The sequence below is a fragment of the Phacochoerus africanus genome, chromosome 9, assembly GCF_016906955.1.
Source record: "Phacochoerus africanus isolate WHEZ1 chromosome 9, ROS_Pafr_v1, whole genome shotgun sequence".
Classification (NCBI taxonomy): Eukaryota; Metazoa; Chordata; class Mammalia; order Artiodactyla; family Suidae; genus Phacochoerus; species Phacochoerus africanus.
Window position 1 is genome coordinate 101,171,052 of NC_062552.1, and position 16,441 is coordinate 101,187,492.

A 16,441-nucleotide genomic window follows, 5' to 3' on the forward strand; every position below is an offset into this window, starting at 1 on the left:
CCAGTGGCTTAGCGGTTAAGGAATTTGACTAGCATCCATGAGGATGCAGATTCAGTCCCTGGCCTTGCACAGAGGGTTAAGGATCCATTGTTGCCATGAGCTGTGGTGTAGGTCAGAGAGGTGGCTCAGATCCTGCATTGCTGTGGCTTAGGTGTAGGCCAGCAGCTACAGCTCTGATTCAGCCACTAGCCTGGGAACCTCCATATGCCATGGGTTCAGCCCTAAAAAGCAAAAACCACCACCACCACCACCACCACAACAACAACAAAAACCAAAAAAACAAAAACAACATTAGACATGTTTCCTGTTATTTTATAAAATTCTTATTGGTGGAAGAGAAGCAGCAGTTAGTTCTGTTCTCAATTCAAATTTTCTTCTCTAATATTTCAGCCATGAATATATATATATATGTATATATATATATATATATATATATATATATATATATATATATATAGGAAAAATTTAAAACTTTAAACCAGACCATCCCCTAAATGACTACGATGTTACTTCTCCTCCTACCCTATGGAAGACAGTGGAAGGCTCATTTGTCCTGGTCTCTCCTGGTAGGTATTTGATTGAGCAAAAGGGAAGAGTAGGAGGAAGCAACCACCATAAACAGGTCTTTGTAATTTGCAGAATACATAACAGCTAGTCTCAGCTTCTTGTTTGATTTTATGATACCACCCTGCCCTGCACCTAAGACTTCTCTAAGGCATTTCAAAATCTGATTTAATTTTTTAATGAATTTATTTTTGGCTATGCCTGCAGCATGTGGCAATTCCTGGGCCAGGGACTGAAACTGCACCACAGCAGCGACCTGAGCACTGCAGTGACAACACTGGATCTTTAACCTGCTGAGCCACATGGGAAACCCTATGGCATTATTTTAATTAGCAAATTTAAAAAACCGTGTTTTTGAAAAATGTGTGATAACTCTGTGGATCACAAGGGACTCTGAAAGACTGATATTGACATTGGCTTTGTTTAAGCTGTAAAGTCAAATGCTCCTAGAGATCGGGCAGGCCATGTAAATGCCCTGGCAGGCTGGTTGGAAACTGTGTCAATCTAGGGTAAGAATCATCTCAACGGGGCAGCTTCAAGGAAGTTCCCATCATGGCACAGCGGAAATGAATCTGACTAGGAACCATGAGGTTGCAGGTTCTATCCCTGGCCTCGCTTCGTGGGTTAAGGATCCAGCGTTGCTGTGAGCTGTGGTGTAGATTGCAAATTGGCTTGGATCTGGCATTGCTGTGGCTGTGGCTGTGGCTGGCAGCTATAGCTCCGATTAGACCCCTCGCCCGGAAACCTCCATATGCCGCGAGTGCAGCCCTAAAAAGCAAAAAGCAAAAAAAAAAAAAAAAAGGAGGGGGGGGTCAGCTTCAAGTGGGTTGTAGCCCATTGTTGCCATTAGGGAGTCCACGATGTGGCAAATATTAATTGTTCACTGATAGGCAGTTCCCTTCTCCGCCTGGTACATAGGAGGACTGAACTTCCCTGCCTCTCTGAAATTGTTTCGTGTGACTTGTTTTAGCCAATGCAATGTAAGCTAAAATGCCGCATATGTCACTCTGGAAGGAAACATTTAACTGCTGGTGCATGGCTCTTTCTAGCTCTCCCTCTTTCTGTGTGCTCCTGACAGAGGACATATGTGCTGATATGGCGGTGCAATACTGAGCCCTCACCTGTAGGACGGTCATCCTGAGCATTTACCTCCATCCACAGTTTTCGTGTTAAGCCACTACAATTTGGAGGATGTTTGCCACTGAAGCATAACCTGTCCTACCCTGACTGTACATGTTACCTGACTTTGATTTTTTTCAGGAGAGATTAGGAATCTAGATTTTTGTGTGAAATCTGTTTTTTTTTTTTTTTTTTTTTTTAAATCTTTTTGCCGTTTTTCAGGGCCGCTCCCGTGGCATAAGGTGGTTCCCAGGCTAGGGGTCTAATTGGAACTGTAGCCACTGGCCTACACCAGAGCCACAGCAACACGGGATCCGAGCCACGTCTGTGACCTACACCACAGCTCATGGCAACACCGGATCCTTAACCCACTGAGCAAGGCCAGGGATCGAACCCGCAACCTCATGGTTCCTAGTCGGATTCGTTAACCACTTAACCACAACAGGAACTCCGTGAAATCTTTGATAAGTTAAAAAATATATATATTTTAAGGTTGAGCCAGCAAAGTCAAATTCGGTCTGGCAGCTGCTAGTTTGCAATTTTTAGTCTAAACAGTTTGAGTAGAGAATAGAATGGATTAACGAATGATTTTTCTATTGTGCAATAATCCAGTCTAAGCTCCTTGAAGTCTGTGTCACTTAATAGCTCTTTGTTACTCTTGGTCCAGGGGTTCGTTAGTGTTCAAGTCATTCTTTCAAACTAAATGGGAGGTGGGAACTGGTGAGGTATCACTTCTTAAACTTTGGATACCTCACAGGCACACAATATCGCTTCACTAGCATAAAGACTAGATAATTGGGAGTTCCTGTCGTAGCTCAGGGGTTAACGAATCTGACTAAGAACCATGAGGTTGCGGGTTCGATCCCTGGCCTTGCTCAGTGGGTTAAGGATCCGGTGTTGCCATGAGCTGTGGTGTAGGTCACAGACGTGGCTCGGATCCCGAGCTGCTGTGGCTCTGGCGTGGGCTGGTGGCTACAGCTCGGATTCAACCCCTAGCCTGGGAACCTCCATATGCCGTGCAAGCGGCCAAAGAAATGGCAAAAAGACAAAAAAAACCAAAAAAACAAAAAAGACTAGTTAATTGGTTGTTTAACCAGAACTATCACTTCATCCTTTGATGTTGGAAGAACAGGTCTGGGGAAATTATTATTTTACCTTGCTGGTCCACTTTTTCCTGTTTGCAAAAAGGTTGGGATTTGTCAATACCCAGTAAGTTTTAAAATGCAATATCTAAATAAGTCAGATGCAAAACCTAGTGTATTAATCAGGACTTTTCTAGTTGCAAATAACAAGACTCCTAAATTCAGACTGCCTTAAGTAAGCTAGAATTTACAGTTCCCTATAACTAAAAACACCAGAGGTAGGGCTAATGTCAGGCATGGCTGGATTCAGGAACTCAGACAATGCTGTCTGAACTTGATTTGTCTTTCCCTCTGCTGCTTGGCTCTATTCTACTCTTCTTTGCATTAGCTTCACTCTCGTAGACTCTCTCCACATGGTAGCTTCTGGTGGTTTCAGATCCAGCTTCTGGCAGCTTCTCTTTCTAGCGGATTCACACAGACTCACTTGGGATAGATGGCAATCTCTGAGCCAGTCCATTGGCCAGGGCTGGATGTATTAATCAGGACCCTTTTTTTTTTCTTTTTGGGTGCACCTGCGGCATGTGAAAGCTCCCGGGCCAGGAAATGAACCCATCCCACAGCAGTGACCCAAGCCACAGCAGTGACAACTCCAGATCCTTAATCCACCAAGCCCCCCGGGAACCCCATTCAGGACTTTTTTAGTTGCAGGTAATAGGAAACCTAAATTTAAACTGCCTTAGCCTGGGTCACTTGTTCCTCCCTGAGAGCTAGAGGTAGATCAGCTCCAACCAGCAAGGCAGGGCGAAGCAGACCAACATCTATATAAATGAGCCAGTTTATGGCCCCTCCATCCAGCCACTTCCAGAGGCGATGACTACACAGAGGGGCCTAGTAGGGGGCAATGTGGCTGGAGATTTTGAAGCTGTGTTTACACAGTATTCTATATAAAATTAAAAAGCATCCATATCAAATAATGGAGGAGACCTAATGGATATCATAGAAAGATGGAGGGGGTTAAAGACCTCCAAGTTACCCCTTGGTGCCACCTGGAAGCATATTTAATTTGCGAGTGAAGCAAAGGTCCATTCGTACTGCCAGTGGCCCAGCCACATCCAAAGCAGGCCCTGCAGAGGATCACTCAAACCACACAGTAATTACTGGTCCCCACACATAGATCAGTTTAGTTTTTCCAAAGTCCCAGATGAAGAGGCATAAAGTAACACAGCCCCTGTTCAGTGTTTTCTTCCATATAAATGTTCAGACCCAGTCTCTTTCTTCTTTTTTTAAGGGCCGCACCCTCGGCATGTGGAAGTTCCCAGACTAGAGGTCAAATCGGAGCTGCAGCTGCCAGCCTACATCACAGACACAGCAAGGCAGGATCCAAGCCGCATCTTCAACCTATACTGCAGCTTGTAGCAACACCCGATCCTTAACCCACCGAGCGGAGCCAGGGATCCAACCCACATCCTCATGGATACTAGTCGGGTTCGTTACCACTGAGCCACAACGGGAACTCCCAGACCACAGTCTCACAGGGGAAACGTCGGAAGGCGGGCTCGTGGTAGTCAGCTTTGATCTTCATGCTGTAGTCAAGGTGTCGTTGACCTTTCTGGGGCTGAGAGTCATGTTCTTCCACAAGACTGTGAAATTACTACACATTTTCCATTGTTCAATCTTTTAGGACCAAGGCGAAGGTGAAAATGGTCAGTCAATGTCATTGGGACTTGCTCTGTCTATCCTCCCATAAGCCCAGTCCTCTGATCCAGAAAGATTTCCCTACATTGAGGCAATAAGGAGAACAGGACCTCACCGTCCTCCCCATGAAGAGATGTGCTCCCTGGCCTCTGCTCCCTTGCCGCATCTATCTCAAGACTTGTTGCTCTCGCTCTGAGCATCTGCACTCCAAGAAGGCATGAACTTTTTCTTTCACTTCCTTTCTTCTATGGGTGATGATCTGACATCACTGCGAAAGGGAGGCTGAAGGAGGCTGAATATAAACACAGTCACTCCCCTGTGGCTGAGGCAGAAAGGCAGGGGGTGGCTGAGCACCCAGGGGGTCTGGAGGGAAGACATGCATCGCTCAGTGCCAAGTCTCGGATGCCACATGTGTGCTTGAGGGCTCCGTGTGCCTGTGCCTTTACATACTGAAGGCACCGAGGAGGACACATTTCCTCTGGAGTCATCCCCAACCATCTCCCAATGTAGGAGGACGAAAGGTAGGAGCTGAATTGGCAGTGGAAGTTGTAAATGGGGAAGAAGGCCATTTGGCTTGGGCTGAGGGCTGGGGCTGCTCAGGGGAGTGTCCTGAGCAGAAAGAAGGCTGCTGGAGCGGGACACACAGCACAGGGGTCAAACTGTGAGAACCACCTGGAAAGCCGCGGCTGGGGCTGCAGCCCAAGGAGGACGGCAGGTCTCTTGCCCTGAGCCACCCTAGAGCTTAAGCGCAGCTGTGATGGCCTGGTGGGCTAGTGGGTAGGGGGTGGAGGTACCCAAACGTCTTAATCCTCTGTTCATCCTTCTGCACAGAAAAATGAAACAGGCTTGCGAGATCATTTCCTCACTCAGTGCTGAAGTGTCCAAGGATGAAAAAGTGTGTTGAAATTCTCCTTTCTCTTCTCTTCTCTGTCTCTCTGTCGCTCTGTCTCTCTGTCTCTGTCTCTCTGTCTCTCTCTCGGTTTGGGAAAAAGAGCTAAGGACTAAGGAGGATAGTTCCACACAGGCAACATCTGCTTCAAGGGGCTTTTCCACTTGTCCCGCGCCGCCTTCTCACTCCTCTCGGCCGGACCCGTGTTTCTGGGTGGAAGCCGGGCGGCTGTGCGCTGGAGATGCTCTTACATAACCGCCCGCCGCGTCCTGCTTTCTCGCGCGCTCCTGCACCGCGGGCTGGGAGAACCGGGGGCAGCGATGGAACCCGGGCCGGCGCTGCGGGGCCGGGGCCGCCCCCGCCGGGAGAGGAGCGCGAGGAGGAGGGCGCGAAAGGCGGCGGGGGAGGTGAAGGTCAGTGGGTGCGAAGCGCCGGATCCACACCCCCCTCCTCCCCTGTCCCCTCCTTCCCTTCCTCTCCGTCCCCCTCTGACGTCTGGAGTTGGCAGCTCGGCCGGTTCCGCATTCCCGACCCCTCCCCGCCGCCCAGGGGCCGCTATATAGCCGGGGCTGATGCAACCCGTCCCGCCGCCCGCCACAGCCTGCGGGAGGGACGCTCGGCGGCCGCGACGGGGGGCGCTGGCGGCGGCGGACGCTGCAGCGGCGGCGGGGCTGGCGCCGCGGCGGCTCCCGGGCCGGGACAGGCCTGGGCACCGGGCGGAGCTCGGCAGCCGGGCGGCAGCGGCGCTGAGCGGGCACGGCGCCTGCAGCCGGGCCCCGGCCCTGGGGGCGCCGCCTCCGCCCGCGGCTTCTGCACGGTGGGTGCGAGGGCGCGCGCCGGGGGGCGCCGGACCGGGCAGGGTGGGGCGCGCCGGCCGCGGGCACCTGGGACGATCGCCCCCGAGCGGGCTGAGCGCGCGGGGCCCCGGAACCCGCGCCCCGCGGGGAGGCTCCCGCAACCCCGGGACCCCGCGCTGTCCCGGCGGGGGGCGCTATAGCCGGGCCCCTCCCGCCAAGCGCCCGCGATCCGGTGGCTTTCCTTTGGTTCCCGCCCTAGGACGGGAGGCTCCGTCCGCTCCCCGGGCAGCCAGGGCGCTCCCCAGGTCTCCCTCCCGCGCTCTCCTCCCCCGTCCGTTTGCAGGGAGGTGCTCTCTTCGCGCGGCGGGGAAGGCGGGTGAGTAGGGAGAAAACTGCCCGGGCCGACGAGCCATAGGGTGGAGACGGAGGATGAAAGCCCAGGGAGGTGCAGGGTGCTGGTGGTGGAGGGATGACAGCGACCTGCTGGCAAGTCGTTCCCGCCCCACCCCCCTCGCAGGGAGGAAGCAGGGTTCCCTGCGGACCCGGAGGAGGGCACTGAGAAGGGTTGGGGCTCTCGGTACAATGAAGAGGGCTTCTCTCGGGCCGTTGCTCTGGGGTTCTAGCCTGGGGGAGGGGGTCAAAGGGCGGCCTGGGTCCCCTTTGGGCTCCCCAGCTCCCCAGCCAGGTTACATAAGGAGGCAAGCCGGCTCCCCTAGGTAACCAGCCCCTCCTCTCGGCCCAGCCCAGTGTAGAAGGCTCTCTTCTGCCCCTCCCTTCAAAGCAACCTCAGAGGTGGGGCCTTACACGCCTGGACCCCTGGCTCTAGGGTTGCAGACCCAGGTTTTGACTGGCGTGGGGTAGGGAGGACAAGGGAGGCCTTTCCTCTTCTGCAGGGATGGACGGGCCATCCCTGCAGCTGGCGAGGGAGAGGACCTCCACTGACCCCTTGGGTCAGCTCCAGTCAAGGTTGCCCCCGACCCTGACCCAGTGTGCTGCTCCCCTCCCCCCCACTCGTGGCATCCAGGGCATCCGGCTGCGGCCTGACCACAGGTGCTCAGGGCAGCTGTGCTCAGATCTGCCTCTTAAAAAAGGGCTTGCAGAGTGCATGGATGTGTGTTGCCAGGTTTAAATCTCCCTAGACTCTCCTCAGGGTCTTTAGTTTGAGGAGCGTGAGAAACTGAAGCTTTGAACCATGATTGGGTGCCTGCTTGTCTTTTAAGGCCTTTCAGTGAACTGCGTTCTCCTGTCATCTCCCTTCCCCCCCAACCTCCTTTCCCTGAGGGTTTTTAAAAACACCTCCCATTGCTTTCATCTTTCCAGCCAATCTGGCTGCAGTTTGGATGGATGCCTTATCTTCCTTTCCAGGTTTCTAGGGGAGAGTTTAACCAGGTATCAGGTGTGAGCATGGCTCTGATTTTATATAAATCTGACGACCAAGGAAAAGAAGCAAGATCTATTCCCGTGCCTCTGGCTGGTTAAGGTTTTTGCCTTGTTGAAAAGAGGGAGGGCGGATTTCTCAAAGACTCTTCTGTTCCCCTCTCCTTTGGCTTTGGTTCAGAGCTGCAGGCAGCTCCAGAATCTTCCTGAAGAGCTGGGTGCTCTGAGATTCAAAGGGCAGCTGGAAGGCAAGGATGCTTCTGACTTTTCTCCTGGGTTGGTTGCGGCCACCTCCAAGGAGATGTGTTAAGTGGTACCAGTGTCCCCCGAGGAAGGAAATGGACCGAGAACTCTCCCCTCACTCACCGCCTGGCTTTTGCCTAGCCTCCGACGTCTGTTCTTGCTCCCCCACCTGTTTGCAGGATGTGTGGGCATCTTTTCCAGCCTGCAGAACCCTTGGCAGAACCCTGAGAAGGGCTAAGCTTTCCAGGCCTTATTTGTTGTGGGGCGGCTGGTGTTGCACTGGCCTGTCTCTCGCACAAGTGTCTCCGTTTCCAGCTCCACTCTGGAAGAGAGAGGCCAGGGCAGACTCCAGGTTGGCCTGCTCTGTATTCATTCAGCCCCAGCTCAACTTGAGCAAATCAGAGCCAGGGCTGAGGGCAAGCTACATTCTTTTCTGCCTTTCTGCTGCAGGATGCAGTTGGCTTTTTTTTTTTTTTTTTTTTCCATGTGAATGAATTATGCTGGAAAGCGAAATGGGAGGAAGAAAAAAATAGAGTGAGTGTGCATGGTGATGTGTGTGTGTGTGTGTGTGTGTGTGCATACCTATATAGGCAGGGGGAGAGCAGCAGGCACATTATTTTTCCATTTTCCTTTAATTAAGGCTCTGTGGAGGTGTGTTTGAAAACAGAGGGTCTCCTATGCCTTTGAGGAGGGTGAGAACACTGTTTTGGCTGCGTCCTGGGCCATATGCAGCGTATGGTGGCCAATGAAACTGGGCCTGGCTCGTTCTGTTGCTTGTCTTGGCAGTCGGTTCCATGGCTTGTGTTACCAGCTCTGGAACTTACGGGCTGCCAAGCTCCATGGGTGTGTGTGTGTGTGTGTGTGTGTGTACACGCGCTCTTGTGCGTGTGTGTGGTTTGGCCTCTCGAAGCTCAGCAGAGACAAATGCCTTAGCCATTCAGAGTTGGATTTTCAGCCTGTGTTTCTTTACACGCATTGCTGGCTGTGGGAGGCCCGGCCAGAGCCCACTCTCCTGGGTCTTTTTCGTCTATTTTCTTGCAGCAGCTCATGGGATTCCATTTGTGGAGCTCCATTTCCAAAGCTCTAGCTGGCCAGTGGTGGTTTTTTTTTTTTTGAGAAAAAAGGACCAAAGGATTGTCACACGCCATCTGTTATGTCTGTTTTGTTCAGACCGTGAACACTGAGCATTGAGGAGCAGAGATGTGGCAAGGAGGGAAGAAAGGCCAGGAGGCCAGCCCAGTGGCAGTTCCTTCCCAGCTTCTTCTGGCTGCTCAGGACAAGGAACTTGGCAGAAATGACTTACGGTGTATTTATTAAGCGCTCACACGAGGCAGGGGAGCAAGACCTGCTTACAGGCAGAACTTGTCAAAAGATTTCCCGGTCTCCAGGGAAGGACCTTTCCTGGGGAGAGGTTCCAGATTCTTCTCTGGCTGGGATGGCTATATGGGGATCATGCATGCTGTGTCAGTGGCTTTCCTGACACCCACCACCCCTCATTTTCTTATGAAGCGCTGAGGAGTGACCCCTTTTGAGCAGTGCGGGGATACAGAGGACCAAAGGACACAGAAGATGCTGGCTGCTGCTTCTGGAGGCAGGCGTGGAAACCCAGCCAGCTGGGAGTGCCCCGTGGTGGTGACCTGTGCAGCTACATTCTGGCCTGGGAGATGGAGGAATGCTTAGGAGAAATGGAGGCAAAGGGCAGGTGCTGGGCCTCATTTCTGCGCCTGGGTACCAAGTCCTGATCTGGCATCCGTTGTTTCTGTTCTGCAGTGACTGTGTGCATGCAGGATAGTCCTGCTTCCTTGCAGTTTAGAGCTGGAAAGTGGGAGAGCAGAGACTCCTCTGGACAGAGGGAATCCTCTTCATGGTCGCAGGGAAGGGAGCTCCGTGTTAGATGGGAACTGGCAACCGTGCCAAGAAGGAAGGCCCCTGAAGCTACAGTGATGTCACACTCTCCAGGTGCAGGGGCTCTTCCAGGTGCTTTTTGGGTATTAACTCATTTAATCCTCTTCTCAGCCTTACAGGGCAAATAATGTTAGTGTTGCCATTTTGCAGCTGTGCAAAGTGAGGCACAGAGAGGATAGGGGACTTGCCCAAGGTCATGCAGCTGGTTCGGGGCAGAGGCAGGATTCACACGCAGCTGATCTGGCTCCACGGAGTTTTCCTTTTTAACCTGCCTCGCTCTCCTGTCTGCAAACGAGACAGCCATCGGAGACCACCTTTGGCTGCTCGCCCCTGTTCTCCATCTTCGAGCTTTCTGCTTTTGCTCCTTGCCTCCCGAATCTCCTTGTCTTTCGGAGCTAGTTGACCTATATCCTTTCAGATTCCAGGAGCGAGGTTCTCCCCAGCGATTCCTTAGCTCCAAGAACAGGTTTGGTGTTTAATTCTCCAGGATGCAGGATCGTTAGGACTGTGCTCTGTGATGACTGGGCCGGCACCTTTCTGGCCCTTCTGCCCTCCAACCCCTGCCGTGGACTTCTGCCCTCTGCCTCTTCCTCCTCGGATCTTCCCAGGCTCCAGCTCCCGAGACCGCCCACCGGCTCTTGCTGATCCAGTTACTAGCTACTCGCTCTTGACTTCCAGCGCCCCAAGTGCTCCTGGGACCTGACCCTATGAGCGTCTTTGCTCCTTGACCTGTCCTCACTCACCTCCACTTTTAGCACCGCGCCTTGCAGCCTTAGGCCATCCACACTCATTTGCCCATTCCTGGCTCCTGATGCCAGCCCAGGCCAGCTGTCTGCCTGGAGGGGAGCTGACCTTCTCAGAGAGACCCAAGGATTTTAGAGCCTCCCTTAAATTTTTGTTTCTATGGACAGAAAGTTCATGATGCAGATCCTAACTTTCTCTCAACCTGTCTTTTCTTTTTTTCAATATCTATCTTTGCCATTTTAGATGATGATGGCAATTATTGGGTCTTTTTTTTTTTTTTTTTGGTCTTTTTAGGACTGCACCCGCAGCATATGGAGGTTCCCAGCCTAGGGGTCCAATCGGAGCTATAGCTGCCAGCCTACGCCAGAGCCACAACAATGCCAGATCCGAGCTGTGTCTGCGACCTACCCTACAGCTCGCAGCAACACCAGATCCTTAACCCCACTGAGCGAGGCTAGGGATTTGAACCTGCAACCTCATGGTTCCTAGTCGGATTCCTTTCCATTGTGCCACAGCGAGAACTCCCGTTGGGCCCTTTCTAATGAGAATAGACTTTGAAGAGTTTGACCCATCAAAGCAAGACTATTATTTATTTGCAGATATACCCATTTAAAAATATTATAATATCCTGCAAGTGTACATGCAGTAAACAAGAGAAGAAAATAAGAGGAAAAAATTTAAGTTACGTCTATCCTTTTTTCTTTTGGCTGAAATGATTCCCAGTAGGGCCCATTTTTCTGGATATGAAGTGTTTCGTGGCTTTTCTTGCACTGGTACAAAGCAGCACCCCAAACTATGTGCCTGTGAGTCCCCGAGGAGGTCAGGATAGAGAGAAACAGCTATCAGATCTTTTTTTTTAGCTTCTTTTCCCTTGGATCCACCTAGTCCCTGCTTCTTTCAAGCTGGATTTTAGGAAGCTGCAGCAAACCACCCCAAATCTCAGACTCAACAGTAGCTTCGGGTCCACTGTGACCGGCAGAACTTTCTGTCTTCTTCATGCCTTGCTTGTCAGTCTCATCTTGGATCTGAGTCTTTCTTCCTTGGCTAGTTTCCAAGCTGTTCCTGGTCAGTGGCCTGCATTGCCAAAGTCTTTTTGGATTCTAGGCCTGTCTTTTGAGGCACAGACGGTGTTTGCCAACACGGGTCTTCTGCCCGTGTATAGTCCTCACGCGCTATTTCTGCGTCCCGGTTGCTAATGGAGACACGGAAGGTGTTTATCCTCCTTATGGACCTCTGGGCCCTGAAGGGAAAAAACTCCGGGTTCTTCCCTTAAAGCTCTCAGTGTGTAGTTCTCCTTTGCCTACCAAATTGTTTCCGTATGGAAACGGCCCGTTCAGGGGATGACTTCACCCCTTGTCATCTTTCCTGTGTCTTCCCTGAAGTGGGTAAATTCCTCCTGGCCCTTATTGGTTTTCTGCCACCGCCCCCCCCCCCCCTTATAGATCCCTAAATCACCTCAATTGTTTTATTCTTCACATCGCCAAAGTTGCCTCTCAGCCCTGGCTGGGCAGCCGGCCCTTTCCAGTTAATGGGCATCCAGTTAGGAAAGGCAGCTGCTCCAGCTCCTCCGTCTTCCGCCCCCGCCCCACAGCCGTTTAGGATGACTTCTTTATGGTGAATGTCAGCTGTTGTGGTTGTCTCCTAGGAATGGCATGTGTTAAGGACTTTGTGGTTTGCGTCTGAGCAGTTAGGGGCGCCCTTGAGGGGGGAGGAAGGAGAGGGGGATTTTCTGCTTCTGCGAAGAAAAGCCTGATGCCTGATCCCCTGAGTGAGGCTTGTCAGTGGGATGGGTTCATGTGAGTGGGGTGGGGGGCAGGAATGGCAGCCACGCACGGGCCGCTACTTCTCGGGGGCGGGGGGGTGCTCCCTTTGCCGGAGGACGGTTCCCACAGTAGCAGGGAATTCATTATATTTTGGGATCATTTGTTAGTGTCTCATTTATACCATCTGTATGAAAATAAACAGAAGCCGCAAGCAGAGCCTATCATTCCTGGAACAGAGTGGGTTCTGGCTTCCATCTCCCGAGATGGTTTAGATGGGGAAGCATCCAGAAGCCTCTGGAGGCATCTTCTTGGGGTCTCCTGTGGGAGTGAACATCTGGAGGTGGCTAACAAACACATAAACTTGCAGAGACAGATCCTTACCCTCCTCACGGAATGTTTGGCTCTGCCACGAATTCATCACTCATTCATTCGTTCCTTTATTCAGTCGACAAGCACTTGTTGATTATCCTTTCGGTGCCAGAAATGATGCCAGGCTCTGGGGTCTCATGGGGCAGCAAACAGCCATGGCTTGCTAGCCCCTTGACATTACCCTTCCACCTGCTCAGTGGCCACGTGGCACATTTTGCCACATATGAATGGGTCCTGCCAGTCCAGGGAGGTTCTGGGGCTTCTGGCCCAGGAGGGGATTTTGCACCATATTTTTGCTTTGCCTCCTACCTCAGGTGTGGCATGGAGGAGCCTCCTGCCCCTGTGAGGGTTTGTGTCCAGCTGAAGCGCCAGGCGGAGGACCCTTTGCAAGCCTCCCGTCTCCTGTCCGCTTTCACGAGCTCAGTTAAACATCCTTGCTGGGGGTGCTGACTCCTTGTAGCATCAGCTCAGGTCTAGAAGAGGGGGTTTTGTAGGGTTTTTTTTTCCTCTTCTGAGAAGAAGATGTGAGTTTCCCTTGTTCGTTTGGCTCAGGTAGCCTGAAATCACCCCCCTCTGCCTGCCAAATATCCACATGGCCGGACCCAGGCGTCACCGGCCACACAGGAGCGAGCCCTTACACTGGCCCCTTTCTTGTTCTCCCGGGAGGAGGCCCGGAGAGACATGCAGCTCAGCCACCACGTCCCTGGTGTGGCAGCCTGGCTCCGGACGGTGGAGGGGGTGACTATATCGCCGACCCTGGATCCAGTCCAGTTCAGGCTTAGGGAGAGTCACAGCACACTGGCCAACCACATAGAGGAAGTCCCAGAGGCCATTTCTTCTATGTCTGGACTCCCACCTAGCCTGCCACACAGTTATTCAGGAAACTTCCCAAACCTGGATCCCCATGGGAGGCAGAGTAAAGGGTCCTCTATGTAAGAGAATGATCCCCCCTACTGGGGGGGGGGGTCATCTCTGAAAATCCACTATCAGAAGGTCATTCCTTCTGCATTAACATTTCTTTGATCACAGGAGGGGAGACTAAAAAGGGTGGGGTGAGAAAGCTTTGGTTCTAAAAGCCAAAGACCAGGAGCCCAGCTCTGCCCCTCTCTAGCTGTGTGACCTTGGGCAAGTCATTTAACCTCTCTGAGCTTCAGTTTCCTCATGTACAAAATGAGGATGTGGTTTAGATGAGCCCAGGGCCTCCTCCAGCTCTACGATTATATCTTGATGTGAATGAGTCTCAGATCCTTTTCTGAGATGGTCCAGGGGACAGTGGGTGCTAAGGAAGGGGAGGGAGGATATGGGGTAAGAGGGAGGGAATGAGGGGCCAGGTATGGGAGGCAGAGCAGGTAGAGCCCTGATGAAAGAGTCTAGGGGACAAATGAAAACTTGGGTGCAAGGTGGGGAGCTATGTGCTGATGGCTTCATGGCAGTTGCAGCTGGGGCTGAGGATGAAACAGCAGGTCCGCTGTCCACTCAGAAGTGCCTTTCTGTAATGAAATTTATGTTCAATGGACGTCTTTGTGGGCTAAGGATACAAATCCCTCACATGCTTTTCCTTTCAGGGAGCAGAACCAGTTGAGAAAGAAACACAGGATTGGATAGGGAACGAGGTTTCACCTTTAAAAGTAAATCAGGGAGTTCCCGTTGTAGCTCAGCAGAAACAAATCTGACTAGCATCCATGGGGACGCAGGTTCAATCCCTGGCCTCGCTCAGTGGGTTAAGGATCCAGCATTGCTGTGAGCTGTGGTGTAGGTCACAGATGTGGCTCAGATCCGGCGTTGCTGTGGCTGTGACATCGGTCAGCGGCTACAGCTTCTATTTGACCCCTAGCCTGGGAACCTCCATATGCTGCGGATGCCTCCCTAAAAAGACAATCAATCAATCAATTAGTGTAAAACTGAAATGGAGACGGTGGCTTGCTAATATGCCCCTGTCTTGAAACCTACACGTGAAGACCCTCCTGGGGGCAGAGGGTGTGGGTCACCCTCCAGGGCCACTCTTGGAGGAGGCCGAGAACCCAAGACAGCGTGGCCACATGAGTTCATTAACTGCCCAGCAGAGGAGCGTGGTCCAGTGGGCGTCCCATCTCCCCTGACTCACCAAATACTCCCCTCTCTACGGGAAGAGGGAACGAAGATAGATAGGCCACAGCTTCTCCCCCAGGATTTCCGAGACAGATGAGGTTTTGATTTTATGACCCTGTGTGGAGAGGTGCAAAGCGGGGAGAAATGATTTTCTTTACAGGATGAGAATCCAGAAGCAGCTTTGTATTTAAATACTACCTAACAAGGCTGCTTAGAAGCCAAGGCTGTGTGCACCTATCTCCATTGTACTGTCAAGGCCTCCTGGCTCATAGTAGGTGACTGACGGTTGGATGGATGGATGGATGGATGGATGGATGGGTAGAGTCCCTGTAAGTGACCAGAAAGTCTGGCTTTATTGGTGGACAAGCTTCCTCCTCTACCATTTGTGCCTTGAAGTGATCTTTCTTTTACCTATGAGCTTTCCCCAGCAAAAAGGAGGAAGAAATAAGAATTCCCTTGGTACTGACCTGTCTAATTTATGTCTTGCTTTCATGCCCGAATCTGTCTTTCTCTGCAAGCCTTCTGGGTCTGGCAGAGCTAGAATATATGTTTGCTTTGAGAGTGAAGAGCCCGTGGAGGACTTTCCTGGTACTGGGCTTCGCCGGGGAAGCACATGCTAGTTAATTCCATCTCCTTTGCTTCAGTCTCTTGCTCACAAATGCCAGATGCATGTGCGCGCGCACACACACACACACACACACACACACACACACTCCCTTTTAACTTAGATTTGCTTCATCTCGTACTCAGAGTGTCTTAACGAGTCTGCAGAACGGGATGTGTGATTGGAGGGGAGGCACCGCGCCAGCCTGGAAATAGCTGCCTCTTAAACAGGTGCAAAGGTGCTCGAGATGCCTCCATTCTGATCTGTTCTCTTCAGAGGCGGCGTGTGGCAGTCTAAATCCAGCTCCTCCAGTTTTAACCGTGTGCAGGCTAGAGTGAGTTCTCTTCCTCAGCCTCAGCTTCTTCCTCCATGTCATGGGCTCTGACCCAATCTTATGGGGGCTGATGGAGGATTCCCGCAGCGCCAAGCACAGCAAATGCTGACTCCACGTGGCCTATGGTTGGTGAAGCATTGCCCAGGTGCCAAGAATAACCTTGGCGTGAATTAATGGATCCGGTTTCTCTCGATAACAAAATGGACCTCAGGGCAGGAAGAGCAACTTAAGGTGGGGAAACGGTTTAGGGGACATTGGGGAAAGAAGGGGTGAGGTCCTGGCAAGACACAGGGACTTAAGCTCTTCCTGGAATCTCCCACGTGGCTGACTGTGCCTGACCTGCTCTTCTCCTGTCCACTCCAGGCTGGACGGCCGCTCCTCCTGCTATGATGCCTGGGCAGATCCCGGACCCTTCCGTGACTGCGGGCTCTCTGCCAGGGCTCGGCCCCCTGACTGGACTCCCCAGCTCGGCTCTGACCACGGAGGAGCTGAAATACGCCGACATCCGCAACATTGGGGCCATGATTGCCCCTTTGCACTTCCTGGAGGTGAAACTGGGCAAGAGGCCCCAGCCCGTGAAGAGTGAGGTGAGCAAGCCTTGATCCCCCAGGCAGAGCCCAGGGCTAGGATTTCTGGGTGAGTGGCCCAGGTCCAGCCCTAAACTGCTGCGTCACCTAAGGGATGTTGTTTAACATGGGGTCTGAGGACCAGGCACATCCATGTCACCAGGTGGTTTGTTGGAAATGCAGAATCTGGGGCCCCACCCCAGACCTTCTGAATCAGAATCTGCATTTTAACAAGCCACCTGGGAAATGCCTGGTCTTGTTAATGTTGGAGAAGCTCTGGGCACACCGAATCTGTCTCTGGT

At 52.2% G+C, this 16,441-nt stretch overlaps 1 protein-coding gene across 3 annotated transcripts in view; it reads left to right on the top strand.

Moving 5' to 3' along the window:
* Positions 1 to 4,831: 4,831 nt before the first annotated feature.
* The window catches only part of JDP2 (Jun dimerization protein 2), a 42,618-nt gene continuing 31,008 nt past the window's right edge, over positions 4,832 to 16,441 (top strand). Inside the window, exons 1-2 of one of the 3 annotated variants that reach the window (XM_047795335.1) lie at positions 4,832 to 4,981; positions 15,937 to 16,160. In XM_047795335.1, the coding sequence (XP_047651291.1) occupies positions 15,960 to 16,160 (201 nt within the window). In that variant the 5' untranslated portion in view covers positions 4,832 to 4,981; positions 15,937 to 15,959. Of the gene's footprint in view, positions 4,982 to 5,699; positions 5,763 to 5,937; positions 6,167 to 15,936; positions 16,161 to 16,441 lie in introns of those variants that run through there. The other 2 variants (XM_047795336.1, XM_047795334.1) reach the window with 2 other exon arrangements.